Source organism: Leptonotus elevatus, chromosome 1, assembly GCF_054856555.1.
Source record: "Leptonotus elevatus isolate MCC_2025b chromosome 1, RoL_Lele_1.0, whole genome shotgun sequence".
Lineage (NCBI taxonomy): Eukaryota > Metazoa > Chordata > Actinopteri > Syngnathiformes > Syngnathidae > Leptonotus > Leptonotus elevatus.
The window spans coordinates 58,562-86,347 of record NC_141239.1 but is presented as its reverse complement, the minus strand read 5'-3'; the positions used below and the strand labels follow the sequence as shown (position 1 = coordinate 86,347).

The 27,786-nt window shown below is 47.2% G+C and overlaps 1 protein-coding gene across 3 annotated transcripts; it reads left to right on the top strand.

Annotated features, from left to right (window-relative positions):
- Nucleotides 1-712: 712 nt before the first annotated feature.
- amph (amphiphysin) lies at nt 713-27,786 on the top strand. 3 transcript variants are annotated; one of them, XM_086071305.1, is made up of 20 exons: nt 713-853; nt 2,176-2,256; nt 2,325-2,379; nt 2,490-2,584; nt 6,658-6,753; nt 6,826-6,933; nt 9,533-9,618; nt 10,225-10,300; nt 10,590-10,672; nt 10,770-10,908; nt 15,006-15,116; nt 15,200-15,283; nt 16,357-16,383; nt 16,469-16,486; nt 16,584-18,197; nt 18,530-18,571; nt 18,658-18,822; nt 25,599-25,781; nt 25,854-25,955; nt 26,036-27,786. In XM_086071305.1, exons 1-20 carry the CDS (start codon nt 785-787, stop codon nt 26,138-26,140), a joined length of 3,339 nt encoding a protein of 1,112 aa, XP_085927431.1. In that variant the 5' UTR covers nt 713-784; the 3' UTR covers nt 26,141-27,786. The 3 variants fall into 3 exon arrangements, with proteins under 3 accessions (XP_085927431.1, XP_085927438.1, XP_085927421.1); XM_086071312.1 differs by having other exon boundaries at nt 14,997-15,116; nt 16,584-16,862; XM_086071295.1 differs by having other exon boundaries at nt 14,997-15,116.

Here is a 27,786-nt window from a genome sequence, read left to right as displayed (position 1 = left end):
AAGCAGCCCCACGGGAGTGGCGGGGTTTCACTGAACCGGGCGTCTTACTTCCGGGTTCGAAATATTAGCCACCAGAAGAAATGACAGCGTGACTGTGCCAAAGGTAAAATATGCAGTGATGTAAATCCTTTCCTGGTCAGATTAAAAATGAATGAAATGGAAATTGGAGTTTTAAAGTTTGAACAATTAGAAAGGGTCCAAAAATGAGAAAACTCTAACCCGAGAAAAGTTGCAGAATTTCCATTTTTGAGAAATATAATAAAAACGTTATTTTTATGCTTCATTCGAGCTGCTTGTGTCACGCACACAAAAATATCACCACTCAAGTGTTCGTCACAATAATCATGATAATGATGACCTGTGAAATTTACCGTCAGTCTCCAAATAGCGGCTGTAATTTGATGACGGGTTGAATTCGTGTTTGAAAGAATGACGGACCGACACAATTGATTGATGGCCCGCCTCTGATGATGTCGTTTGACTGTCTTTTGTTTTGTGGAACCCAAAAGTGCAGAATAGACGGATCAATGTTGCTATGAAGTGGAGTGGGATGTGCGCGTGCGCGCGACTCGCATGGTCGTTTTCACCGCGTCCGCACAGGCGTTGAGGATTAGGCCCCGCCCCCTCCGTGTCCCATCTGATCAGGCTTCGCGCAGGCGCACTCGCCTTCCCCGCGGCCCGCGCCTCCCCCCCCCCCTCGACGCGCCTCCTCCCCTCCCCCCTCGACGCGCCTCCTTCCCTCCCCCCTCGACGCAACCTAATCCGCGGATGTCAGTGCGGCGTCATGGCGGACATCAAGACGGGAATCTTCGCCAAAAATGTGCAGAAAAGACTCAACCGGGCGCAGGAGAAGGTAAGCGGCAGCAGGTGGAGGAGGGACCGAGAGGAGGTGAGGATGAAGCGGAGGATGAAGCGGAGGAGGACGAGGAGGAGGACGAGGAGGACGACGCGATGGGCGCTGACGTCCTTGCAGGCCGCGGCAGATTCCGAACGTCAAATAGGGACGTTTTTAGAGCGCGATAGTGATGACGTCACCGTTGAGCGAAAAGCAACGCATGAAGCGCCAAAAAAGATCGATCGATTGATTGGTTGGCTCAAATTCTACTGAGACTTCATTCTGCATGAATGTTCCCTTTTGTCGTGAGATGACGTCATGTGTGACTAATTAAGCCTCAATCTATTGACAGTACATAGCATATTAAGTGACTACATGCATAACATGATGGGGGATGAACATTTGAGATATATATATATATATATATATATATATATGTATATGTATATATATATATATATATATACATATATATATGTATATATATATATATATGTATATGTATATATATATATATATATATACATATATATATGTATATATATATATGTATATATATATGTATATATATATATATATATATGTATATATGTATATATATATATATATATATATATATATATATATATATATATATATATATATACATATATATATATATATATATATATACATATATATATACATATATATATATATATATATATATATATATATACATATATATATATATATATATATATATATATATGTATATATATATATATATATATATATATATATATATATATATATGTATATATATATATATATATATATACATGTATATATGTATATATATATATATATATATATATATGTATATATATATATATATTAATTGTTTAATATCCTAGAATTCAAAGTCTTTATTTGGGGACCTTTATCAGATATGAGATTAAAATCGATGAATTAATAAAAAATCCTGTATGCCTCACTTGTCTCCTCGCTCCGCCCCCTCCAGTGTCTGGCAAAGCCACGCCCCTCACTGCCGCGATTGGCCATGTGCACGAGCCAGCGCGTGGCTTTTTCATGAAGCAAATCAATCAGATGGATTCCGTTTTTGGAACGTTCAATCAATGAAAATGATTGAGCATCTCGTGCAGATGTTTGCAAATAATAAGGGCCCAATTGAAATTGCGGCCCCAGGGCGTCATTTCCATCGTCGGCGGCTCGTCCGGACGACGTCTGCCGAGTGCGTGCGAAGATCTCCGTTGACGCTTGGCGTGCAAAAGCCATAAAATGTGCCGTGCGCGTTTGAAATGATTGTGTAACGGCGCCAATGTTTTGCGACGGCTCAGGTGTTGCAGAAGCTGGGAAAAGCCGACGAGACCAAAGATGAGCAGTTTGAGCAAGTTGTCATCAACTTCAGAAGACAAGAGGTAAACGAGCCGCCGGCGCGCACCTTCGCCTTCTTTGTCCTGTTAACGAGCGTTTTGCGCGACTCAAGGGTGAAGGCTCGCGACTGCAGAGGGAGATGAAGGGTTACATGGCGTCCATCAAAGGTGACGCACGCACGCACGCACGCACGCACGCACGCACGCACGCACGCACGCACGTGTCACGCACGCACACTTGGCGTTGGTGTGACGCGCTGGCTGTGGCGTTTGCGCAGGGATGCAGCAGGCCTCCATCAACCTGACCCAGTCCCTCCATGAGGTCTACGAGCCCGACTGGCACGGACGGGACGACGTCATGATCATCGGCAAGGTACCGCGTCGCTTCCGTTGCCGGCAACACACTCACGACATCAACAAGTCCATCAAAATCATTTCTGGAGAAGTTTCTCATTTGCTCCCCAAAACGTAGAAATACGTTCGTTTTGCTATCACAAAGACACATTTATTCGTTTTCGATATGTTTCTTTATGCTAGCGCACACACGAAGGCTTGGACGCAACGTGAACGGGTGAAGCAATGATAGTCATTACAAAAAGGCCAGCAGGTGGCAGCAGAGTATAAGAGATCAACCAATTTACCCACACTTCTGAACAGATTTGTGAATAATGATCAAACTTAGCTATATTCTAATGTTAATTGCTGCAAAACGGAAACTGTTGGAAATATACTTTTTTTTCCTGATGAAAGAAGAGACTCACATTTTCTTGGTAGGTTTTTATAGCAATAGAACACAATATTGTGTGGGCCTTGCAAAATCAGTGCAAATGGCTGCCAGTAAATGAGTTAAGGATGGGCGAGTACCGATAGCAGGTATCGGTATTGGACCAATACCGGGTCATTGTCACGTGTGGGTTGTGTTTGAAGAGGGCGGAACCTGCCAGAGCGAACGTCACTCCGTTTGAATGGAACGGCAAAAAGCGCACAGCAAGAAGTTGCTTTAACAAAAGGCCACGTCGACAAAAAGGTGCTCGTCGTGGACATAAACAGGAAAACACAAAATCACGACGGAGGGCGGATAAAACAGAGAGGAGTGTAGCGCACAAAAATGACCAGAGAAAAACGCTACTAGTCTAATTACTAGTGAAAGACTGCGGCTAGGAAGGTAGCAGTGCCAAAAACCTCAGCTAGAGCAAGTAGCGTCCGTTGCAGAGCAATAACCCGACACGCCTCAAAAACCTCGTCAAAACTCTCACGTGCTTATCCACGTCAGACGCATCCTCAGCAACGCCAGCAACGCCAGCAACGCCAGCAACGCCAGCAACGCCAGCAACGCCAGCAACGCCTGCAACGCCAGCAACGCCAGCAACGCCAGCAACGCCAGCAACGCCAGCAACGCCAGCAACGCCTGCAACGCCAGCAACGCCAGCAACGCCAGCAACGCCAGCAACGCCAACAACGCCGCACCCCCCCAAACCACCGGGCCCCCGCAACCCCACCAAGAATGGACTTGCCACCAAACCCGCTACCAACGCATTATTTTATTGCATAAATCATAATACAAAACCGTAACTAGAACAAAGAAAAAAACGGAATCAATAAATAAAATACAATGAATTAAAAATAGATTGCACATGTTCGAAAAATCCCTTTCGAGCTGGCAGTTTCTTTAAGTGTCAAGTGCAAACTGAAATGTGACTTTTCCAGCCTTCTTTGATGCAAAATCATCAATGACATCATCATAGCAAATACGACGTCAAACTCTTTTGATTGATGACACGCCCCCGTCACATGACAATAGTAGGCTGGGTTTTGAATAATAACACACTGGAAATGATTGAAACGTCTTTAAGACATGTAGCTTACAAAACCTCATGTCAAAGTCGCTTTGAAGTGATTTCACTCGGCAAGAAAGTCAAACACACGACACACGAAAGTAGGTCGCCTTTGGGGGAAATGAGTTCCGTCACATGAGGCCTCAATAGTTGCTCGTCCAGCCAAACTAAACACCAAAAGATGAGTTGTTCTTCACGCACGTGCTTATGTGAGCGCCACCCAGTGGTCAGACTGAGACACCGCAGTTGAATTCAACAGCGACAAACATTTCAATATTCCTAACAAACGTGTTCACTTCAATTCTTTGCACTTAAAAAGCTTTTTGTTTTCTGGCCACTGGATTGATGTATTTTTTGAAATTGATTTCATTGTGTGCGCTATTCAAAATGTCTTTTATGAGCAAATTGAAAAAGTGTCATTGCCATTAATTTCGTGTCATTTTAAGGACATTTACTAGTTTGGCATACGTACTGTAGGTCATTCTTTAAAAAAGTTTTTTGTGTGTGTGAAATTTTCACGTGTCAGCGTCGGCAATTGTTATCAGTGAGTACTGAAGAGTTGAGTACTTGCATCGGTATCGGTTTGAAAAAAAAGTGGTATTGAACATCCCTAATTGTTTTCCAATTGAATTCTTCCTTTATAATACAATAGAATTCTTTGAAAGGTACAAAATCGAGTCATGGAAAATGGTTGTTTCTTGAGTTTACTGATTTGAAATGTCAACGAAAGGGACGTTTTTTTTGGGCCGATATTTCGACGACGACAAAAAGAGCTCAGAATTGTTGAATGGACATTTTCCAAAGATCTTCTCGATCTGAATTCCAAATCATGTCACAATGGGATTTTTTCCACACTCCAGTTTTTCTTTTGGGCCACTTGATGCATTTTTTTCATGGAAGCAGCCGTTCTAAGCAACAAAAAGTGAAGGTCGACATGAGAAGATGGCGCCGGCTCTCCATTTGGCATATTGCGCAATATGTACGAACCCGGACCAACGACCTTGACAAGGTAGCAAATGCACGCTCGCTTTAGAGTTCGTTCAAGATCGTTCAGAATTTTCCTGAGATTGATTTTGAAAAGAGGTCACACGTCAACGTGATCTGGTTTGCGTCGTGGATGCAGAAGTCAAGTCACGTCAAGTCACGTCACGTCAAGTCACGTCAAGTCACGTCACGTCACGTCACGTCAAGTCACGTCAAGTCACGTCACGTCACGTCAAGTCACGTCACGTCACGTCACGTCAAGTCACGTCACGTCACGTCAAGTCACGTCAAGTCACGTCACGTCACGTCAAGTCACGTCAAGTCACGTCAAGTCAAGTCACGTCAAGTCACGTCACGTCAAGTCACGTCAAGTCACGTCACGTCACGTCACGTCAAGTCACGTCAAGTCACGTCACGTCACGTCAAGTCACGTCACGTCACGTCACGTCAAGTCACGTCACGTCACGTCAAGTCACGTCAAGTCACGTCACGTCACGTCACGTCAAGTCACGTCAAGTCACGTCACGTCAAGTCACGTCACGTCAAGTCACGTCAAGTCACGTCAAGTCACGTCAAGTCACGTCAAGTCACGTCACGTCACGTCACGTCAAGTCACGTCACGTCAAGTCACGTCACGTCAAGTCACGTCAAGTCACGTCAAGTCACGTCAAGTCACGTCAAGTCACGTCACGTCAAGTCACGTCAAGTCACGTCAAGTCACGTCAAGTCACATCAAGTCACGCCAAGTCACGCCAAGTCACGTCGTCACGTCAAGTCACATCAAGTCACGTCAAGTCACGCAAACTGCTGGCTGCTTGCTAGCAAGCGTATTTGAGTTCACCAAAACTGGAGACATTTCAAAAACGAGATCAAAAGTAACTCGAATGAAAAATCCAAAACTAATAAGAACCAGTGAACGTGTGCACGGCGCATCTGCCGGCTGCTTTGAATTCTTTTTGCAATCAGTCCAATGCAAGCAATTGAGTCCGTCCGCCCGTCCGTCCGTCCGTCCGTCCGTCCGTCCGTGTGTGTGTCGAGCTCCGTGACGTCAAAGTGTGTTTGTCTCTGACCGGCTCGGTGATGTCGGAGGTCGGCCAGGTGACGCCTTCGCGCAGCCAACTCAGAGCCCAGTTGGGAATGGTCGGCGTGGCACCGTAACGGCAGGCCGATCGGTCGGCTCGCTTCGCCGCCCGCCGTCGAATGCTGCCGCTCCTCCTCCTCCCAAAAAGTTGGCGAGAAAATGTGGAGAGCACACGAGCTAATGCTGAGCATGGAAGTCGTGCAAGGGTTGTCAAAACGAAAGCAAAATGACAAAAAGACAATTTACGCATCAGCGAGGCGACCGTTCGTGCGACCAGTCGTCTTGATTCCACGATGAGTGGCTGTAAGAAATTTGGATGAATGGTTGAAATGTGTCAGTTTGTGGCCACACTGCAGGTCGTGGAGGGAACCCTCACCCATTTGGGGCTGGGGGGGGATTTTGTAATGGCGGCCAATGGCGGCCAATGGCGGCCAATGGCGGCCAACACTGCAAAAAGTTCAACAACTTGAATTCAAGTTGATGCGCACTCACGAATGTGTTTGCTCTTATTTTGAAGTTGACTCAAGTTGTTTTCTTCCCCTGCAGGATTGTGATGCATTGTGGGAGAACTTCCACAATAAGCTGGTGGACTCCACGCTGCTGAATCTGGATGCGTATTTGCTGCAGTTTCCGGAGCTGAAGGTGATCGTCTGTCAACGTTGTCAGCTGTTGTCAACATTTCAAGCTCACCGACGCTTTCCCGTCCGCCTTCAGAACCGCGTGGCCAAAAGAAGTCGCAAGCTCATCGACTACGACAGCGCTCGCCATCACGTGGAAACGCTGCAGACGTCCGGCATGAAAAACGACCGCAAGATGCTGAAGGTCCGCCTCGCAAATGTTTTGCTTGCCTCCGACGCGTCGCGTTCCTAATCCAGATTGTTCCAGATTGCTTCAAAATCAAATCGCCCAAACGACTTGTAAACCAGCAAACGCGGACTCCCTTGAAACGTCCTCCATATCCGTGTTCCCATTTTGGAGAGATTCGGAATAAGTGGCAGTTGCTCCCGCGCTTATGCTAATGCCAATCATAAACTGCGATGCACGGACAGCGCCGTTCCGCAAATAGGATTCTTCTTTTCATCCGTCGGCAAGACATCCTTTTCAGGTCCTCTCTTTCATCCCTACTCCATAGAAAGGTTTTTTTGTTGGATGATGGCAAATGTTTGTTTTAGCAACAAGTGTCTCTTGGACAAACGTCTCGTCTTTCCTCACATCTACAAAATCCTTAAAGGATCAAATGCAGGAAGGAAGGAAATTGAAGGATCTTTTGTGGCTGCGTCTTGCGGGTGGGCGGATCATCTTAACGATTGTTTCTTCATCCCGCCAATCAATCTGCCGTAACGACGCTCGTTCCTAGCGGTGCATGCGCGCGTCGAGCGTTTCTAGCATTTAGCCGCTGAGCTTCCGATTCATCCATTCATCGTTGCAGCTCCACCGATCCCACCGCATAATTGTCTGAAAATGTCTGCAAGCCGCAAGACGACATCCGTCTAGGGGGCGAGGCCGGCTGCAGGGACTGATGAAGATGAAGATAAGGAAGATGATGAAGATGAGGATGATGATGAAGATAAGGATGATGATGATGAAGATAAGGATGATGATGAAGATAAGGATGATGATGATAATGATGAAGATGAGCTTGCACGTTCCCGACATTTGACAGGCGTTTCCTGGGACGAGCAGGACAGCTGCTAGGATGGTTTTCCACGTGCGCATTTCAAAAAAATGTTCCGTTCCGTTTGTCTCGAGGGCCGAGTGAATCCTCTGTGCCATTTGGTGAGGAAAAGTCTCGCTGGCTTGGTATCGCTTTTGCGGCAATATTGACATGTTGTGACCGCGTGGCTTATGTCCACGTGTGCCAAAACTGCTGGTTTGATTGAAGATTCCAAATAATCCATGAGTACGTCCGCTTGTTTGTCCATTTGTGCCCTGCGATCAGTCCAGGGTCTACACCGCCTCTCGTCCCAATGCGTCGTTGCGGGCCTCATTACAATACACGGTTCCGTTCGCAGGCGTCAGAATGGATATTGCTCATTAATTTGACAAAATGGGCAGTTAAGAGACACGGGTTCCTTTGAAGCGGTCTTTGAAGGTCATTGCCTTCAATGAGTCCACGTGTCACGCGTCACGTGTCACGTGTCACGTGCCTCGGGTGTTTAGTTTGCATTGTAGCCTACTTATTCCCCCCAAAAAAGTGTGTGTGAAATGTGTTTTAAAAATAGCCCACCAGTGATTGGATACTGTGTCTTTCTAGGAAACATTAAAACAGACATTATTTATTCACTTATAAACTTAACATGGTAAATGTTTCTTAACTCTTTGACTGCCAAGCATTTTCAGAAAAGAGGATGTGTGGGTGCCAGCTGATTTAAGCGTTTTGACTGATCTTTCAAGGTCCACAGAAAATTCTGTGTTTGGACTATGGAAACACAGATACTACCAAATGAAAGATTGAACTCTCATTTTTCATCAGAAAAAAAAAAGTTTGTTTCTACCTTATTTTCTACCTTATTCCTACCCGATCTTGTCCAAAGAGAGTCATCGCTGCCATCTAGTGCCCAAAAATAGTCATTATACTAACTCGACCTGCTTGATACTTTCAGCACAGCTTGCCAAGGCTTTCCTCCACCCGTTTTCAAAAAAACAAAAAAAAAACATAGTGAACGTCTTTTAACGTCTTTGGCGGCCCTCATTTGGATTTTACTAAACGTTATTAAACGTTTTTGGCGGTCAAAGAGTTAATGTACCAATTTGTCTATTTTTGGTCTATTTTTCTACGTTTTGTTTATTTTAAATCCTTTTTTAAATTTTAAAACAAAATAGAATGTGTTACATGAAAAAATGCAGTTATTTCCCCAATTATGTCATTTGAATACTTTGATATTTGTTCTCCTATCGGCCCATGCCTTTTTACGACGTTCCCCGGCCGGCGTGTCTGTGAAAGCGGCTCCTTGCTCTGCAGTGCGCGCACATTGAGACCGCGCTTGTCACTTGGTGATAAACCAGAAGAGCTGCTAACAAAAACAGACAAATGACTGTTAAAATAAAAATGCAAGTCATGTCAAATATTGGGATATGGATCGCTTTGAAGATCATGTATTGCGATACGTATCGCATCGTGACCCCTGTATGGCGGTACGTACGGTATGGCGAGGTCGTTGGCAGTAGCCCGCCTCTCGACGGTCGTCGGCAGGAGTTGAACCTTCGACAAACGCACGGACAAAGTTGACTTTTGATTTATTGGGAACGGGAAAAGGTTTCCTGCGCGCTCCGCGGGATTGGAAAACATGCTAATTGTTGTGGGAGGGGCCAATGTTGATGACATCAATACGGCAGCTGGCGTTTGCCGTCCGCGATGACGCGAAGCAAAGTTGACGTCGTCATTTGTGACGCGTGGCGTGCGTGTCATTCCCTTTTTCAGGCCGATGAGGAGCTTCGAAAGGCCCAGCGAGTGTTTGACGAGCTCAACGTTGGCCTGCAGGATGAACTTCCAACTCTTTGGGACAGGTGGTCTCACCTCGTGGTTGCGTCACGTCCATTTTCATATCATTGATTTTTGTCTGGCATTTTTCAAATCCGCAAAGAAAGCAGATTGAATTCTTGAATTGTTTCCATATGATGCAATGTCAAGCTTTCATATGATTGGATGTTGGCCCAGCGGCCGACTCACTAAAGTCGCCCGCAAAACGTTGGCCAGCCGTTTTTCCTTGTCGCAACCTGACGGGAAATCAACAACGGCAAACGTCGGCCCCGCCCGGCGGGATGCGCTCGAACGTCCTTCGCTTGCATTTGCATTCTGAACTCGCAGAAAGAGGATGATCGCTTTTCACGAGATCAAATCCAAACCATGACGTCATGAAATTAGCAGGCGGGCGTTCAGTCTGCAGGGGCGCGACGCAGACTTTCGTGCAGTGGGCGGGGCTGGTGCCTCGAGAGCAGGAATGCGCCGACTTGGCCAAATGGAGGAAGGTTTTTGGTGAGCAATGACTAAAATGCTCCAAAAAGTTGATTTTGCATCATATGGACTCGAACCTTCAGCATCCTGCAAGTTTCCTTTTGCAAGATGTTAGTCAGATTTTGAGTGTACTGAAATTGTGAGTGGTTGCCTTTCAGCCGAGTGGGATTCTACATCGGCACCTTCAAGAGCGTGACCAGCCTGGAGACCAGATTTCACCGAGAGATTTCCCTGGTGAGCGTTTTCCAATTTCCAAGTGTTTTTTCCGATTTCCAAGCCGTTTTGCAATCTCCAAGCCGTTTTCCAATTTCCAAGCGGTTTCTCAGATTTCCAAGCGGTTTTCCAATTTCCAAGCGGTTTTCCAATCTCCAAGCGTTTTTTCCGATTTCCAAGCCGTTTTGCAATCTCCAAGCCGTTTTCCAATTTCCAAGCCGTTTTCCAATTTCCAAGCGTTTTTTCCGATTTCCAAGCCGTTTTCCAATTTCCAAGTGGTTTCTCGGTTTTGTGCGTGCGTGATGTGCAGGTGTGTAAGCAGCTGTACGAAGTAATGATGCAACTTAGTGAACAACATGCCGACAAGATGTTCACCATCCAAGGAGCACCAAGGTAAGGACGTCTTCTGAAATGTATCCACACGCGTCCATTGATTGTATTGGCGAGTCGGGAAGGTCGGAGGTCACCTATTTCCATTTGGCTCTTGCAGCGATTCGGGTCCGCTGCGGCTGGCTCGGACGCCGTCGCCACCCGAAGACGAGAGTCCGCCCGAGAGTCCGGACGCCGCTTCCAATCACACGCTCCGCCCGGTCTCTCCGGGACCGTCGCGTCCCAAATCTCCCGTGCAGGTAAACAAGTCGGACGGCGGGCGGGCACGGGCGGGCACGGGCGGGCACGGGCGGGCGGGCACGGGCGGGCTACCCGAGGTGTACGAAGAAGCGTTCCAATAGGGCTGGGCGATATGGCCCAAAATTCATATCACGGTATAAACTGCATCCCTTTTAAGGTAACGGTATGTCACAAGTGGTTTTTGTTAAGAAATAATTTGCTTTATAGAAGCGATATGGATTAAAAAAAAAAGCAATGGAAGAATTGACTTTGGATAACAACATTTATTGTGCAAATCTTAAATCCAAATGAAAAGTCAGCACTCTCTGGTGCAAAATAGTGCAAACAAATAATATTCCGGGCTCGACACTAACTTTTGCACTCGTAGCACTGGTGCGACCAAATGAAAAAGGTTTTGGTCGCACCTTTTTTGGGGTGATACAGCTTGATCGTATTTGCTCATGTATACTTACTTAGCGTGCTTTCAGATGACGTAAAGAATGACGGGGTCTGAGTTTGAAATGTCCGACGGTATTTGAATGCATCGCCGAACGCTGTCATTTGTTTTCGCTCCCGTGAGTGGCGAGTTGCTCGTGCCACCGACGCGTGTCGTGTCGTACGACGACAGACTCATTAACAGACCAATTGACTTTCTTAGCGTCCTCAATTGTCAATTGAATATCATTTTGAGGTGGCGTCGGTGGAAGTCGACAGTTGCGCAAGGCCAGAACGCAGATCCAATGACGTCATCAACACGCGCTCTGCGGTGATGTCATCAATATGCGCCAACATCTCTACCTGATACCTTATATTGATTATACCGTTGCTATCGCCCAGCCCTACGTTGCAATTTGTAAACGCTTTCATCAAGTGATTTGAAAGCAGCCAATGATGAGCTTTTAGCATGCTAGCATGCTAGCACGCTAGCAGACAGGCTGTTTTTGTGGTTTAATGTTCTGTGGCTGTTCTTCTTTGCTGCACACTCATCTCTGGGATGGTGAGTCAACATGTCACCTGTGTCACATACGTGTGCGTGCGTGTGCGTGTGCGTGTGTGTTGCGGTCTGTGGATTGCTAGCGACGTAGCGGCATGAGCAACATGTTTGTCCAGCACATTTGGACAAACATGTCTGCAAATCTACAAATCTGCTTCTCATGTTCTTGGTCCACTCGTGCAGATGGCGAGTCAGCGAGATGTTGGTGTTCGCGCTGGTCTTTCAGCAAACTTTGTTTTGTTGGCATTTTGTAAAAACATAGAAAACAAGCTTGTTGTGATTACACTGCAAAAAGAAAAAGTCGGAAAATGAAGAAAAAAATAGTAAAATAAGAAAATGATGAATTCAAAGAAGCAAAATTATCTGCCAACAGAACAAGGACATTTTACTTACATTTACCTAGATTCGATTTAAAAAAATAAGAAAATAATAGTAGGCCATTATCAACCACAGCAGTCTTGAAAATAGTATTTTTAGACGTAATATGGACTTTTTTCATTCTGTAATGTATCAAACTATTTTCTTAAAATACATGCATATTCATTTACAGTTGGCCATTTTAGCCTGCGTGTCTCGCAGGGAGATAACGTGTTCCATTCTTACTGTCTTGAACCCACAACTTCCCATTCTGAGTGCAGACACTCTGAGCAGGTGGTGCCTTCACATGCAAGAGGAAAAATGAGCTTGGTAAATATAACAAAACAAAGTACAAACAGGAAAAAAAATGCTTGCAATAAAGAACTATATTGCACTTTTGTCTGATTGTTTTCAGATTATGCAAGATCTTAAAACGAGAAAATTCATCAAGTCCAGTTCAGGGCCTTTGATGTGGTTTAGTTGTGAAAAATGCTGCTTTTAAGCCTCACAGGACTTCAAACTCGCTGCTTCCACTCACTGCCAAGATTGCTTGATCAAATCAAATCATTAGGAAGAAGCATCTTCAAATAAGCGGTGATCTCGTCCGACAAATTTCATTTGAAGTCAAAGTAACTCGTCGTAACGCAAAATAAGCTCATTTTGGTTCCATTTAAGAAATGACATCTTACTTAAGATCTCGTTTTTTGCAGTGTCGACGTACGCCTCACGCGGACGGTCCCCGCGCCGGCCTTTGCCGACCCGTTGAAAATCGGTGCTTGCCGAACATATTTGAGGCTGACAACAAAGTTCGGCGTTGCAGTTGAAGAAGAAAAAATGTCCGAGGCAGTTTTGCAGTTTTGCCGTTTCAACACATTTTCATGCTTTGCCTTTGAGGACGTGAGCAGGATGACCTCGATGACCTCGAGCTGATTTCAGCCGAGGACGGGAAGAAAAATATTGATGGACGAGACGATCGATTGCGAGTCGTGTTCACACTCGGGCCGACGGAATTTTTGTGGGAATCAGACTTGTAGAGCAAATGAGTCGTGTTTTTGTCGTGTTTTGTCTGCTCGTCCAAAGCCAAAGAGCGTCAATGCGTCTTTGAAGCCGCTGCAGGACGTGACATCATCATCATCATCATCATCCTCATCATCAGCAGTCCAATGTCCTTCAACGTCTCCCAGTCATTCTTTGCTTTTCGCCCATGTTGTCCTTTCCTGTTCAAAGTGCGGCAACTTCCAGGTCAAGCCCATTTGTGACGAGGGACCGAGCCCCGACGAAAATCTGTTTGTTTCAAACAAACCGATCATTTGATTTCAATTTACGATTGAAACGCCTTTCTATCTTTTCAACCTCATTTGATAACATTGCCCATCAAAAATGAACCAAAAGCGATACATCCATGTGTTTTTTTTTCATGGCCGATAACGATTATTAATTGTCAAGGAGGCCGATAACCGATATTTCAAGCCGATCTTCATTTGCAGTCAAAGAGAAAATCAAAAGTGAAAAAAAGTTTAAAAAAAGAAAAAAAAGTGAAATGAAAAAGTGAAATGAAAAAAAAGAAAAAAAGAAAAAAAAAGTGAAGTGAAAAAAAGGTTGAAAAAAAAGAAAAAAAAGTCAAGTGAAAAGTTCTTTGTTTACCGCTGAGCGACAAAAGCATGCGAATGTGGCCCATTTGGGGGTCGAGGTCAGGGTCCATAAAAGGTTTCAATAGACCTTCACAGACAGTGAAAAATTGTCTCAACATTTAAAATGTCTTTTTGACAAGTAAAAACTGCGACCATCTTACGAAAGCTGACGGAAACACAACATTTGCTAGCATTCACCGCTCGGCAAGATGGCGTCCGCTTTATCGGTCTTCAGATTCACAAAAAGGCTGATACTTATCAAAATGCCAAATATCGAACAGATGATTTGATTTGGAAGTTGATGGTTGCCAGCCTGTGAAAATATCGACGCAACTTTCTATTTCCTGACTCCGCTAATCGTATGGCTTGACTTGCCGCCGTGTCAAGTAACGCGCGATATGCCGATACTACATGACCCTTCTCAACTGCATGAATACCGCGTTGCTAAGCGAGGACGCTCAAAGCCGCATTTTCTCTACTTGAGTGGCAGAAAAAGCACCAAAAAACCCGAAAAAACATTGGACACGGGTACATTATGTTGCATACGATGTGCAAAATGGCGTACAGTTACGACGAGGGAAGTGCGAGCAACAGGTTAGAAAACAAAATGAACGGGTTGGATGCCACGGACTCCGACTTCCTCACATCAGCGCCGTTTCTGGCCGCGTTCCAAAACTGCCAACTCGTCTCCGCTCTCTGAAATGCTGAAAACGGACGCACGACACGCTCGCACCCGTCGACCGAGGAGCACAAAGACGCAAGCTCCGGGACACGTCGCAAAGCGGAATCGCAAACTAAGCTGATGTGGGAAACCCGCAAGTCCAAAGTCCCGCCTCCTCCGTGGCATTCGCCGCCGTATTCACTCCCATGATCCTTTGCGCGAATGACTGGCACTATTTGCCAACGTGGCGTTTTGTTTACCGGCTAACCGCTTGCGCGAGCGAGTCCACCTCCGATGACGGACGTAAACAATGCGGGGACGCCAGACGGCGCAGCCCACAACAGGACGGGTTACGAACCCTAAACCTCGCGTCGGCATTTTCCGGCAAAGCCAAACTTGCTGCGATTGCGTCCACACAAGACCAAGAACGCCAAACGCTGACTAATGCATGTGGCTGTTTGTCAGATGAAAAAGGGGCCCCCGGTGCCTCCGCCCCCCAAAGCCACGCCTTCCAAGGAGGTGGCGGAGGAGCAGATCATCGACCTGTTCGGAGGAGACTTTTTGCCAGCGCCGTCGCCATCGCAGGTCTGTGAGCATTTGGCCGCAAACGAGCTGCGCCGTTGCCCGTCCGTTTTGCCTCGCTCGCTCACCGCCAGGTGTGTCGGCAGCCCAACGAGCGGCCGGGAGAATCTCTTCTGGATCTGGACTTCGACGCCTTCCAGCCCGATGAGACCGTGTCGCCGCTACCGCAGGTCTTTACTTACACGCACACGCACACGCACACGCACACACGCGGAGGAGTGTTGGCCGTCATTTTCCAGGCAAATTACTGACGGCGAGCTAGCGCCTTATGCCGGCAACATGAATGTGGTTTCCATGGAGACGTTTTAGTTCTTGTTTCCATGTGACGCGATCCATTGCGATCTGCCGTTGACATTTTGCGCTCCGTTAATCAGATCATCCCCGCGGCAGCAAATTCAAATGTGAAGTTAAGGTTAAGGCTAAAGTAAGTCCATCAACCACGAAATGTTCCTCTTTTTTTGGAATTTTGAGCAAGTGACGATGTCACTGCAGAGCTATTTTTAGAACAGAGCCGTGAACTTCTGGCCTTGTGCTTGCGGCTGCCGCCGATGTATTGATTTTTTTTAGGAGACTGAAGGTATTTTTTATCAGTAAGTGTAACGCGTCTCTTTTGTCTAAAACCAAACGAGACACCCCCCCCCCCCCCTTCTCTCCCTTTCTGGTCACCAAGAAGGACAAACAAAAAGTGCATTTTTGGCAACCAAAGGAAGGAGGCGGCTGCCTTGCTCAACCCTGCCGGCAGCCAATCACAATGTGTCCTGCTTAAACGTGCCGTCAACACAGAAAAGAGGAGTTGATTAGCGGCGGCAGCCATTATGAGCACTTGTTGACGAAACTCACACGGGTTCTCAACGCATTCCTATTTGCCGGCTCACCCTTCGCCGTCCATGTTGAACGCGAAGGTTCTGAACATGCTTTTAACCAGAGTCGGGCCAAACCGTCCTTCCGTCGGGCCGCCATTGACGGACGGCCAACTTTCGGCGAATGCTTTTTGATGCAAAGTCTAAAAAAAAAAGACACCGACTGAGCAGCGACTGAAGCAGGTTTTCGTCTTTCTCAGTCTTTCTCAGTCCGGGTATTTTTGCAAAACACGGCGCCAGAAAGCGCTCGCCGGAAGTTGCCGACGCAGCTCCGCTTTTAACAGAGGAGGCGCTATAGAGTGCGCTGACTGTTGTGGAATGTCTTTTGGACTGAATCGGAACACGGTCCCAACTTGAAGCCCCTCTTTTTCCCCCCCGAGCAGACTGCCGTGCCTTGGGACACGTGGTCGGTGAGTACATTTGGCTTTGCCGCATTTGATTTGCCGGTGAAGGGATGCGTGCGTACGTCAACTGTGTCCTGCTCCTCCCTTTTAGGCTCAGCCGGCCCAGACTGTAAGTACCGCACACACCGGATGCGCTCGGCGTGGCGACACCTTGTTGGAGCGCAAACACGCGAGCGACTTCATTTCATTCTTTTGCGTTTGCTCAGGATTCAGAAAGCGGCTTTGTCGCCGACTGGTCGGCTGATTTTGCTTCAGCAGCAACCAACGGGGAAGCTGCCGCCGGGGAAACTGCCGGCGGGGAAACTGCCGCCGGGGAAACTGCCGCCGTGGAAACTGCCGCCGAGGAAACTGCCGCCGGGGAAGCTGCCGCCGAGGAAACTGCCGCCGGAGCTCCCGCGGGGGCGGAGGGAGCGGATGGGGGTGATCGTGGAGATGAAGCCACGCCTCCTCCTGCTCCCGAGGACAGTGAGGCGGCAGACGATGAGGTTAGCGGCCGAGATCCACCGTCACAAAGTGACCCCGACCTTCTGTATGGCGCCGCTGATCAATTGGAAAAAGGGCAGGCGGAGTTGGAGGCAGGTCGCCGCAAATCCACCCCTGGCCTCATCTTTACCAACGAGTTTGGCGAACGGATTGAGCACGGGTCAGACAAGCGGCCCGGCTCTCCCGACGGCTCGGGTTCCGAATACGAAAGCCCCGAAGAATGGGGCGGGGCCTGCGCCGGCGCAGAGGCCCAACATTCACGTGACCGTCGTCCTGATGCTGAAAAAGGACAAAGTGTGAATGAGGAGCAAAAAACGCCAGATGTCGTGTCCGCAGATGCGGCACGCAAGGATTCGCCACCACCCGGGACGGAAGCAGCGGAACGAGGTGCGTCCAACCCGTTGCAAGCAGTTGCCTTTGATTCTGATCCGTTTGCGGCAACGCAGGAAGGAGGACGAGGAGGGTTTGCTTCACCTCCTTTTGCTGAAATGCGAGGAGGAGGAACGTTTGATTCCGATCCTTTTGCCCACATACAGAAAGGAGGAGGGTTCGGTTCTGATCCTTTTGCACAATCCCAGGAGGCAGAAGGAACGTTTGATTTGGATCCTTTCGCCGAATCACGGGAAGGAGGAGTGTTGAATTCGGATCCTTTTGCCGACCTACAGGGCGAAGGAACGTTTGATTCGGATCCTTTCGCAGACCTACAAGGAGGAGGCGCGTTTGATTCGGACCCTTTTGCCGAATCACGGGAAGGAGGAGTGTTGAATTCGGATCCTTTTGCCGACCTACAGGGAGGAGGCGCGTTTGATTCGGACCCGTTTGCCGAATCACGGGAAGGAGGAGTGTTGAATTCGGATCCTTTTGCCGACCTCCAGGGAGGAGGCGCGTTTGATTCGGACCCGTTTGCCGAATCACCGGGAGGAGGTGCCTTTCGTTCCGATCCTTTTGCCCAAACCCGGCACGGAGATTCATTTGATGGCGTCGTGGTTTTTGCTGGAGAGGATGCAGATCAGCGTTTGAAGTCAGAAGCCAGTTTGGAGGATGCGGGTTTGGGGGTCTCTGGAGACGTCGGCAGCAGCTGGGATCCGTTTGCAAACAGTCTTTGTGCAGCTTCTGCCGATGGCGTGGCTCACGGTGACGCGTCCCACGAGCAAGCGGCCAAGAGCGGCCGCTCGGACCCTCCAAATGAACACGGATGTTCAAGGACGCAAGGCCAAGGTTTAAATGCTCCCAAAGTGCGCAAGGAAGCCCAAAGTTGTGACTTGTCCCAAGAAGAGCCCGCAAACCTGCCATTTGGAAACGTGTACCACGAAGATGTAGCGAAAGGAAAGGAAGAGGTACACGGTCCCATTTGTAGTGTGCTCGTTTGTCAGCAAGTAGACGCAGTTGAGATTTGAACCCTCCTACCAAGCCTAACCTCCGCTTTCCTTCCCGTGTTTGACAGCTCGCAAGCATGTGGTTGCGGTTTTCGCATTTTCAACTTCAAGCAGCAATTGGAACGGCTGACAAATTCGATCAATCGATTGATGGATCTGTCAGTCTGTCCTAGCGCAGAAGGATCCTTTCCCTGCAACCCCATAGTGACCTTCCCCGTGATCTGTCTTTGTCTTTGTTTTTTTGATCGCCATTTGAGCTTCTTCTTGTCTCCTTTTAAACATGCATTCTGAAGGATGTCGCCGGCCCGACCTTCTTTGCCGATTTTGATCAAATGGTGAGTCGACATTTGGTCATTTTCAGTGTCTTGATTGCTATCAAATTTCCAGAATTGAATTTGGTGTCTGTCTTGGGAACATGAAGGACGTAAAACCTGGACCAGCTGAGACTTCCGAGATGCCGAATGCTGGTGAAGAAACGCCTCAGGCTTCCCTGGCTGCTGAGGAAGAACCCTCGCTGGCGCCCCCTGCTGCTGAAGGAAATACAGCAGCAGAAAGTTGTGCCCCTCCTCTGGAAGAAAATCCTGCTGTGAGTTCAACAACACTTTTCATTCTCACTTCACTTACAACTTCATAATTGTTCAAGTTGATCACAACTTAGCCGGAGGCGTGCGAGAGTGAAGTCCAATCTCGGATTCAGGAGGAGCATTGTGGTTTTCGTCCCGGCCGCGGAACAGTGCGCCAGCTCTACACCCTCGGCAGGATCTTCCAGGGTGCACGGGAGTTCGCCCAACCAGTCTACCTGTGTTTCGTGGACTTGGAGAAGGCGTTCGATCGTGTTCCTCGGGGAGTCCTGTGGGGGGTGCTTCGGGAGGCCAGGGTACCGAGCCCCCTGATATGGGCTGTTCGGTCCTCGCACGAACGGTGTCAGAGTTTGCTCCACGTTGCCGGCAGTAAGTCGGATTCGTTCCCAGTGAGGGTTGGACTCCGCCAAGGTTGCCCTTTGTCACCGATTCTGTTCAGAACTTTTATGGACAGAATTTCTAGGTGTTGCGGGGGTCCGGTTTGGTGGCCTCGGCATTGCATCTCTGCTTTTTGCTGATGATGTGGTGCTGTTGGCTTCATAAGGCTGTGATCTCCAACTCTCACTGGAGCGCTTCGCAGCCGAGTGTGAAGCGGTTGGGATGAAGATCAGCACCTCCAAATCCGAGACCAAGGGTGGAGTGCCCTCTCTGGGTCGGGGATGAGATCCTGCTCCAAGTGGAAGAGTTCAAGTATCTTGGGGTCTTGTTCACGTGTGAGGGCAGGAGATCGACAGGCGGATCGGGTCTGCAGTGTTATTAAAAGATTTTCATATAAAGACAACTTCTGCACCCCCCACAAACACACCCCGAGAACCAAGAAGAGAGAGAAAAAACAAACACACACAACATCATTTCGTAAATAGCGTCATTTGCACTTTGAACTTACTATACGTTCAATAAAAGACATATTTATATATAAAGTCGTCGGTTTCCTCCCGGCTCCAGAAGTGCTTCTTTGCGGCAAGCGTCACGTTTGTTGACATCGACTCGCTGGCTTACACGGCAGAAGCACGGCTTGTAAATCGGCACGAACTGTGGCGTTTTCGCCGTAGACACACAAAATAAGGCGACACCGCAGCGGAGACATCGACGCGCTCCAGGGAGGATTCCTTACGCAAGTAGGACGGAGCCGCACAAGTTGTGACGACATAGACCGAGGGTCCTTAAGCCAAGATCAAGAAAAGGAGACGAAGAAGAGGAAAATCAATGGCCACTCTTTCCAGGTATTCCCATTGCGTTCATATGAAGCAGTATTCCGGTTCTGAAAGGGGGAACCCGACCGAATACGAGCATATTCCGGTTATTGCGCACGTTTACATGACCTTACAAAACCAGAATTTTGCCAATATTCCGGTTTCAAACGGGTTCTTGCCTGCATGTAAACATAGTCACTGAGTTGCACACCTTGGACAGATGCGGCGAACACACGGGTTCGATTTTTGCCAGTTTGTCGGGATAGAATAATGAATCCTATGGAATATCTTAAATTGTATTAGCTCATGTCATACATCATGTTGGTGACGCATGTCGCCTAAATCCTGGTCCCAAGCCTCGCGAGTTCTCGTATGTGTTGGAGGATCAATGTTGGGAAATAGATTATAAGTCCTGCAGACAAGACCCCTATTCCAGGGATTCCAGTTTAGCAAATAACGTGAAAAATGTGGAAACGCTTAGAAGCAAAACCTACGGATTTGAAGGTCTCTGAAGAAAGCGGTGCGACTTTGGGATATTAGGTTCTTATGCAAGCATTTCAAAAGACAAAAAGGACTTTTCATCGAACAGATCCTCAAAGAGAACCAGTTATGTCGATGAATCTGTCAGAGAAGGCGCAAAAGAATGGTTACGGGACAAAGGAGAAAGGCCATCCATTGGATTTAACACGGAAATGTTTGCAAAACTATCCTAATAGAATGTGAACAATGTTGTTGTCCTGCAAAGCAACAGTGGAGCAGTCGCAAAACAAAATGGTGATGCTGAGGAGCGCGATGAGAGTTCCATTGTTGTTGAAAATGTTGTCAGCCAGTACGACAATTTGCAAATGTTTGCAGCCCAATAATAAGAAAGAACATTAAGGAGACCCAATGCGCCTTCAGACTTGGACCTTTCCAAATAAATCCTCCTCGGTCGCGGCAACGAACGATTCCATATCAAGGACCAAATATTCGTATCCAGCTGAATTAAGAAATGCTTCGGAAGCCAAACGGGAACGGACGCAAACAAATACAGAAATGTCGGTAATGTGTTGGCTGGGGAGACATAAAAAATAGACTGGATAGGGGTACTCCAGGACTGGGGCTGAGAAACCGGGGCCTCGTAGACTGTCAAAGTTTGCTTCTTTAAGTGTGCCTTATAAGCTGGTTCCATTTCCACCCAAGTATTTAAAGGCCTGGCGTTCAGTTTTAAAAGGAAAGGAGTCGTATGACAACGTTCTGCCTTCATCGTCAATTGGCAATAGTCAACTTTTTTCTCAATTCCATTTGTGGCCCGAGAGACCCCCAAAAGGTGTCAAAGGTGAGGTAGAGACTTATCATCCGCGTAGAGTGCAATTTTATGAATGGTGTCTCCTTCGTAACACCGCTGATTTTACTGTCACTCCCAACAGCAACAGCAACAGCAACAGCAACAGCAACAGCAACAGCAACAAGCAAGAGGTTCTGTGGCTAAACCAAATAGAAATGCTGACAAACTGGCAAGCCTCCCTCTGTGCAGCGGAAATAAGCTGGTATTAAAAAAAACGGACTTTAGCAACAAAAAGAATAGAGACATGGACATGAAACAAGGCACCGCTTGCTGTGACGGTCCGGCTCGGGACGTGGCGACAAACACGACAAACTGACTCCGACTATTTATGGCGGTGGAGACAATCAGGCTAACCGGCAAACACGGGCAGGAAGTAAAGCTACTGACACATCAGGGAACTATAACTACAAAATAAAAGCAGGCACAACTACAAAAAAGACAGGACTAAAAACTAAGAACTTAACATAAGCAATGAGACAACAGTCGGAATCACGTCCATCAAATGATTTGCAAGCGACTTAAGATTTTACAATCACAACAAAGAAGACTTACGGGTCTAAAGGGAGAGCAATCAAGTGCGTCCTTGTCCTTTTTTCCAATATTAAGGATACGGCGGCTTGAGTGAGCGTTGGCGGTCGGCTGCCACGATCCAAGGTTTAATCGTACCTCCATTTAAGGAGAGGCACTCCTTTAGATGCAAACACTTTCAAGTAGTCACCGCAAAAGCCGTCGTTTGCCGCTGCCCGACCGCCTCGCGTGGAATTCATAGCATTTTGCATCTCCTCAGCGGCGACAGGCCTGTCAAGGAAGGACTGACGTCCGAGTCAAGAGGGGCGATGGCCAAAGAATCGAAACAAGATCAAATTGTGCATGCGCTTCAATTTGATGCGTACACGTCTGAGTAATACTTTTGAAAATGGACTCATAATAAATGTGGATACATTTGAACCTTATCTGGGAATTAGCGGCTATTTGACGAAGATGGTGTCACAGTGACAGACCTCCCTTCGCCAGCTCAGTGGCCGCCCTAAAACTGGGAGGTTGCGGGTTTAATCCCCGGCCGGGTCATACTAAAGACTATAAAAATGGGACCCATTGCCGCCCTGCTTGACACTCATTAAGGGTTGGAATTGGGCGCCTTTAGTTGTCCCTTTTTTTTGGGGGGGGGGGGGGGGGGGTTCTCCAGTTTTCAGCAATTTGTGTTCAGCGTTTTTTTCCCTCTGCTCGAGGTGATTTTGAGTTTGTGAACAAACTGCTGCGGTTGAGGCCAACCTGCTCCGGCGTCTGGGTCGTCCCTTCCTCGCTGTGTCAGTTCCTAGAATGCATTGTGCGGCAGTTAATGGAGTTAAAGGACGTCCATCCTTGTTATGTGTGTTCATGTTACCAGTTATTTAATTTGTGTCGTATTGAACATGTTTGTCGGTCTATGATTATTTTTTTTAAACAAACCGTAACCATGTGGTGTGTAAAATAATGACATCCAGGGCAATTCCATGTACAAGTTGTATTGCTCATCTGAGGATTGCTTTGAAATTATGAATTTGTATGTTTTGATTGTGGCCAGCTGATTATTTGGTCTGACTATTATTATTTGTTTTTAACGTTACAAAATCATCTCGCGGGCAGGATTGAACCCCTTTGCGGGCCTAATCCGGCCCGCGGGAATGTATGTTTGACACCCCGCTGTCAGATGTTTGACTTGAGAGGACAATGATGCGAGCTGCGGTCCGGTCCGGTCCGGGTAAACATTAGCCCCGTCTTCGAAGCCGCGGATCCAAGTAGCATGTAGCTTGAGCTCCTGATTAGCACTGTTATGCGCATTATAGATGACAGAATGTTAAAATAAAGGCAAATGAAGCCTTAATATCTGTCTCGGTCGGGTTGGAGGACCCAAATGCAGGGAGGCAGGAGAACCGCGGCAGCGATGCATGCAACTCAATTGTAATCAACCAACAAAAAGCGACGATGACAAAAAGGTGTACGTCGTGGGCAAAAACAAGAAAACACCAAATCACGCCGGAGGGCGAATAAGACAGAGAGGAGTGGAGCACACAAAGTAGATGAAAGAAAAACGCTACTAGTCCAATTACTAGTGGCGTCCACAACACCAAGACAGATTGCCGCTCGAAAGGTAGCAGTATCAAAACGACAGGTATGGCGAGTCGCGTCACGGAGCATCAAGCCGACACTCCTCTCTGTTGCTGCCGGGCTTTTATTTTGGCCTGATGACCTCATGGGCAGCAGGTGTGTCGGCAGGATCCCCCCCCCCCCCCCTCCAGCTGTTTCCCCAGCAACTGCAAGGGAGAAATCGGAAACAGCTGACAATCGAAACATAACAATATAAAAAAAAAAATTCTACTACAATTACAGTTACAATATACTACTATAACATATCCAACTTTTAATGTTGCATGACATGACATGTAAACTCTGCATTTTTTAAACACTGCATTTATCAATAAATCAATGCAATATATGTATTAAAAAAATAAAATGTTTTTCTCCAGTCAGTAAACTCACATGCTAAAGTGTAGGCAAAGTAAAATTATAGCTGCTTTTTCCGATTTGATTAAAAATATCTCTCGCATTCTGTAGCAATCCTTGTGGGTGGGTCACGGGTTTCCCATGGTCTGGACGGTGCGTGAACGCAACACAAACTTTTGTTTCGGTAAGCTAAGGGCATTCGAACCTGATGTGTTCTGGCGTGGTTAGGCCGACAGTTGTGTTATAGTTGACAATATTTGTATTGTACTCTTTGCGTGTTCAATTAACTGAATGGTGAGATTCTGGTGAAGAAGTCCCTTTGCAAAAGTATAATTATTTTCAGAAGCTTCTGATCACACAATAATGAAGACACTGAAGCCGTGTTCCGTTCAGATTGTGTGTCCGTCCTTCCCTCGCACATCATTATTTATTGAAAAGTGGGTGAATACAAAAAGTCTCCTCTCCCCTCCCTTCAGCACAAAAAAGCATCAAGTTCCCATGAATGCAAATCAGATTAGACTTGAACAATAATACATCAGCCTGTCCTTGGACTCTCTTCGACCGACTGAGACCGGTACTAGCTATACTCCCTTTTAGATAATATAAAAAAGAAACTTGTTGCCCTTCTTTTCTCAGGCGAGAGAGACAGATAAGAATACAATAGACAATACTATTCATTGAGCTATACTGAGTTAACATAATTATACCTAAATCCAAAACGGCTAAAATATAAATTGAAACTGAAAAACAATGTTAATAATCCAACAGTTGCTTGCAAATTGTCATGAAAGCGTTGTTCGTTTGCCGCTTGGCCTGATTAGTTCACCAACGCTACGACACATGCGCATTCAAAGAGGCTGCGGCGGCACCTCAATGACGGGCAATAATCATTTCGTACGTCCTCATTTTCATTCATGAAATCGGACACAACATATGGCCACATACAGACAAGACCTATTTAGCATCAAAATATAAGACGACTCAAATTGATCAGCCGCTCCCCAAAACGCGCGACACTACGGCAGCCGAAAAGTCATAACTCACAACGGTGAAGTGTTGTTTTAAAAGCAAGATTAAACATGTTAGACACTCGTTCAAGGTCTCATGAGACAAAAAAAAACTCACCAAAATGACGTGCACTTCGGCGCCAGTTACAGCGGCGACGTTCTGGCCCGCCTTCCGCTCCGTTTCAATGAGCATTTAAATAGCAGCTTCTCATGATGACGTAATGGCGTTGCGTCAAACCGCTATTTGATTGCAAATGCAATTCATCGGTCAGCCCAGCACTAACTTGAGACATTTCTCCAGAAGAAAAGAAGCAAAGTTTTGTGGACGAAAGTTTGGTCAAATCTGGACTGGTCCAAAGTTTCAACGTGTTTGAAATGTCCGTGAAATATTGACGGATATTGACGGAGCTCCAGCTTTACGTGTTCAAGGCTGAGGAGACACAAACATCAATTTGTAAGAATTCACACCTTCCTTCGGGTCAAAAGGTGAATAAATGGCACCTGCTTGCTGAAAATGCCAAAATGGAGTCACTTGTCGTCCGAATGGGATTCTCTCCACAAAACACTTTTCAATTCATGTTGAAACAGCTTCTGTCAATTTTTTTTATCCTAATGTGTGAACGTTTTCGCGAGGCCGTCACCGTTAATGTCCGACAATTAAATATGTTAGCGTTGCGCTTTCCTTGCAAGCAAAAGAAGAACGAGCGCCAAGGTCCACTTTTGGCTTTCAGGTCGACGCGCGTTGACGGCAACTTGCGTGTCCTTTGCAGGAAAGCATGGCCATCCCGTCCGTGGTCATCGAACCCGCCTCCAGCAACGAAGGCGATGACGATCGCGACGCCGACATCGTCTCGCCGGCCGCCGTCAGCGACAACTGCGTGGCGGACGACACGGCTCCGGCCAAAGGCGCCGGTTGGGCTCCGGGAGGGCTCCCGGACCACTTCCTGTACAAGGTCAGACCTTTTCGCAAGTCTGCAAATTGCCATCACGCCAAAAACTGCATGAAAGGGCTGCAAACTGCGCAGGTGGAGACCATGCACGACTTTGAGGCGGCCAACAGCGACGAGCTGGACCTGAAGCAAGGCGATGTGGTCTTGGTGGTCCCCACCGCTTCGCTGGAGGATCAGGTGAGTCGCCGTCCGCGGCAGAGCGCCGTCCGCGGCAGAGCGCCGTCCGGTTCAAGACGCGTGTTTGTATGCCGCTGCAGGACGCCGGCTGGCTGACGGGATTCAAACAAAGCGACTGGATGATGCTGGGACCGGCAGCGCAAAAGGGGCTTTTCCCACAAAACTTCACTCAGCGTTTGGACTGACAACTTTTCTGGCCCGCATGCCAAAGAGGTCTTGGGAAACCCTTGCCAGGATCCAACGCAACCTTGTCACCGCCGGTCGCTTCCATTTCATGGCGACGGGCTTGTGTGTGCATGTTCCCGTGTGAAGTGGTCTACAAGTCCGCAACGTAATAACCCCAAACCCATTTGAAAAAAGTTAGGGAATAGCCTCGTAACGTAACTGACCAATAATGTCATACAAGTCCTGAAGCGAGCACATTGTTGGGTGATTATTGAGTCACTGGCCTGGCAAACTCTTTTTTTTAATCACTTCTTGTTATGGATGCACCGAAATGACATTTTTGGCCGAAAACGAGAAATGCTTGACCAAAAACGCCCCAAAAAATGAGACGCTTCGTTACAGTGTTGTTGTTTTTTTTGATTGCGTCACCACAATATCCTAATTCGGCCGTATGCCAAAAATGACTATTTTTGCCGTTTTTGGCCGAATATTTTCGGTGCATCGCTACTTCTTGTTTTTGGATGAAATGTTTCGATGTCAGACTCTCTGCATCCGTTTGTCTGCATTTCCCTCAATGGTTGGTCCGATCTCTCGTCCGTCCGTTTGTCTGCTGCTGCTTAAAATGAACTGGAAGCGCATTTACAAAACAAAGAGTGTGAGACGGTGCGCGTTTTGGATCCCACGGAGCAGACAACAATCGTGTTGAAAATGGTTTCATGCTAACAAAAGGCGCCAGGACAAATCCACCGAGTACAAAAGTATCTTAAGTAAAACACAGAGTTAGTTAAAGCGCAAGCGCAAGGAACGAGCCATGGAGGAAAAACACAAAATAACAAAAAGCCCGAAAGTACAACGAAGATGATCTGGAGCCAAAATACTCATTTATGAAAAAAACACAATAAGGCGAAGCCGCTGCGGACGGGAGGATATAAGCAAAAGTAAAGCCAGAGCGATAACAAGGCGAAGGATCAGGTTCTTTGTGGGTTGCGAGCAAGGTAAGCAAGGTAAGCAAGGTGAATACTTTGACACCTCCTGCTCGCAGTTGCTCAGCTTTTAAAGCCAGCTCATTGTTGACGAGCAGCAGGTGCGCCGGTTCTGCTCGCCACCGTTGTCATGGCGACGAGAAACAAAAACAGGAAATCCGTCGAGGCGCGACAACGCGGACACAGAAACATCACATATGTTGTATGAAATGTTTGCCGTGTCCTGGAACTCAACCTTTCAACAAACTTCACGAAACTGGCGTCAAACTGGTGTGCGCAAGTAAAGGTTGCGGGTTCGGGACTTGGATTACGTTACGGCTTGTCACTACGTGATCGGCGGCTCCAAAGCCGATGTTGTCACCCCAAAGTCTGTTTCCGATTTTCTGCCCGCCATTGACGCGATGTGCCGGATGACGTTTCGTTGTGCTGCCGTGCTCATGTTTTGTTTGTTGATCAGTGCAACACGTTGTGACATTTATGTAGTAATGTCGTCTTTCTTTTAACATGCTCATGTAATAGTGACAAATGAAATTGTATTTCGAACCTTCGCCTGACTTGTCGGGAGAAAAGTCACGCGAGACCCAGACTGCAAGACGGAAGAAGTTTGCAAAGGCCGAGATGAAAACGGGATCGTGTCACTGTCTGTATTCGATTGTCTCGTCACAGTAAAAAGTTTGACAGAA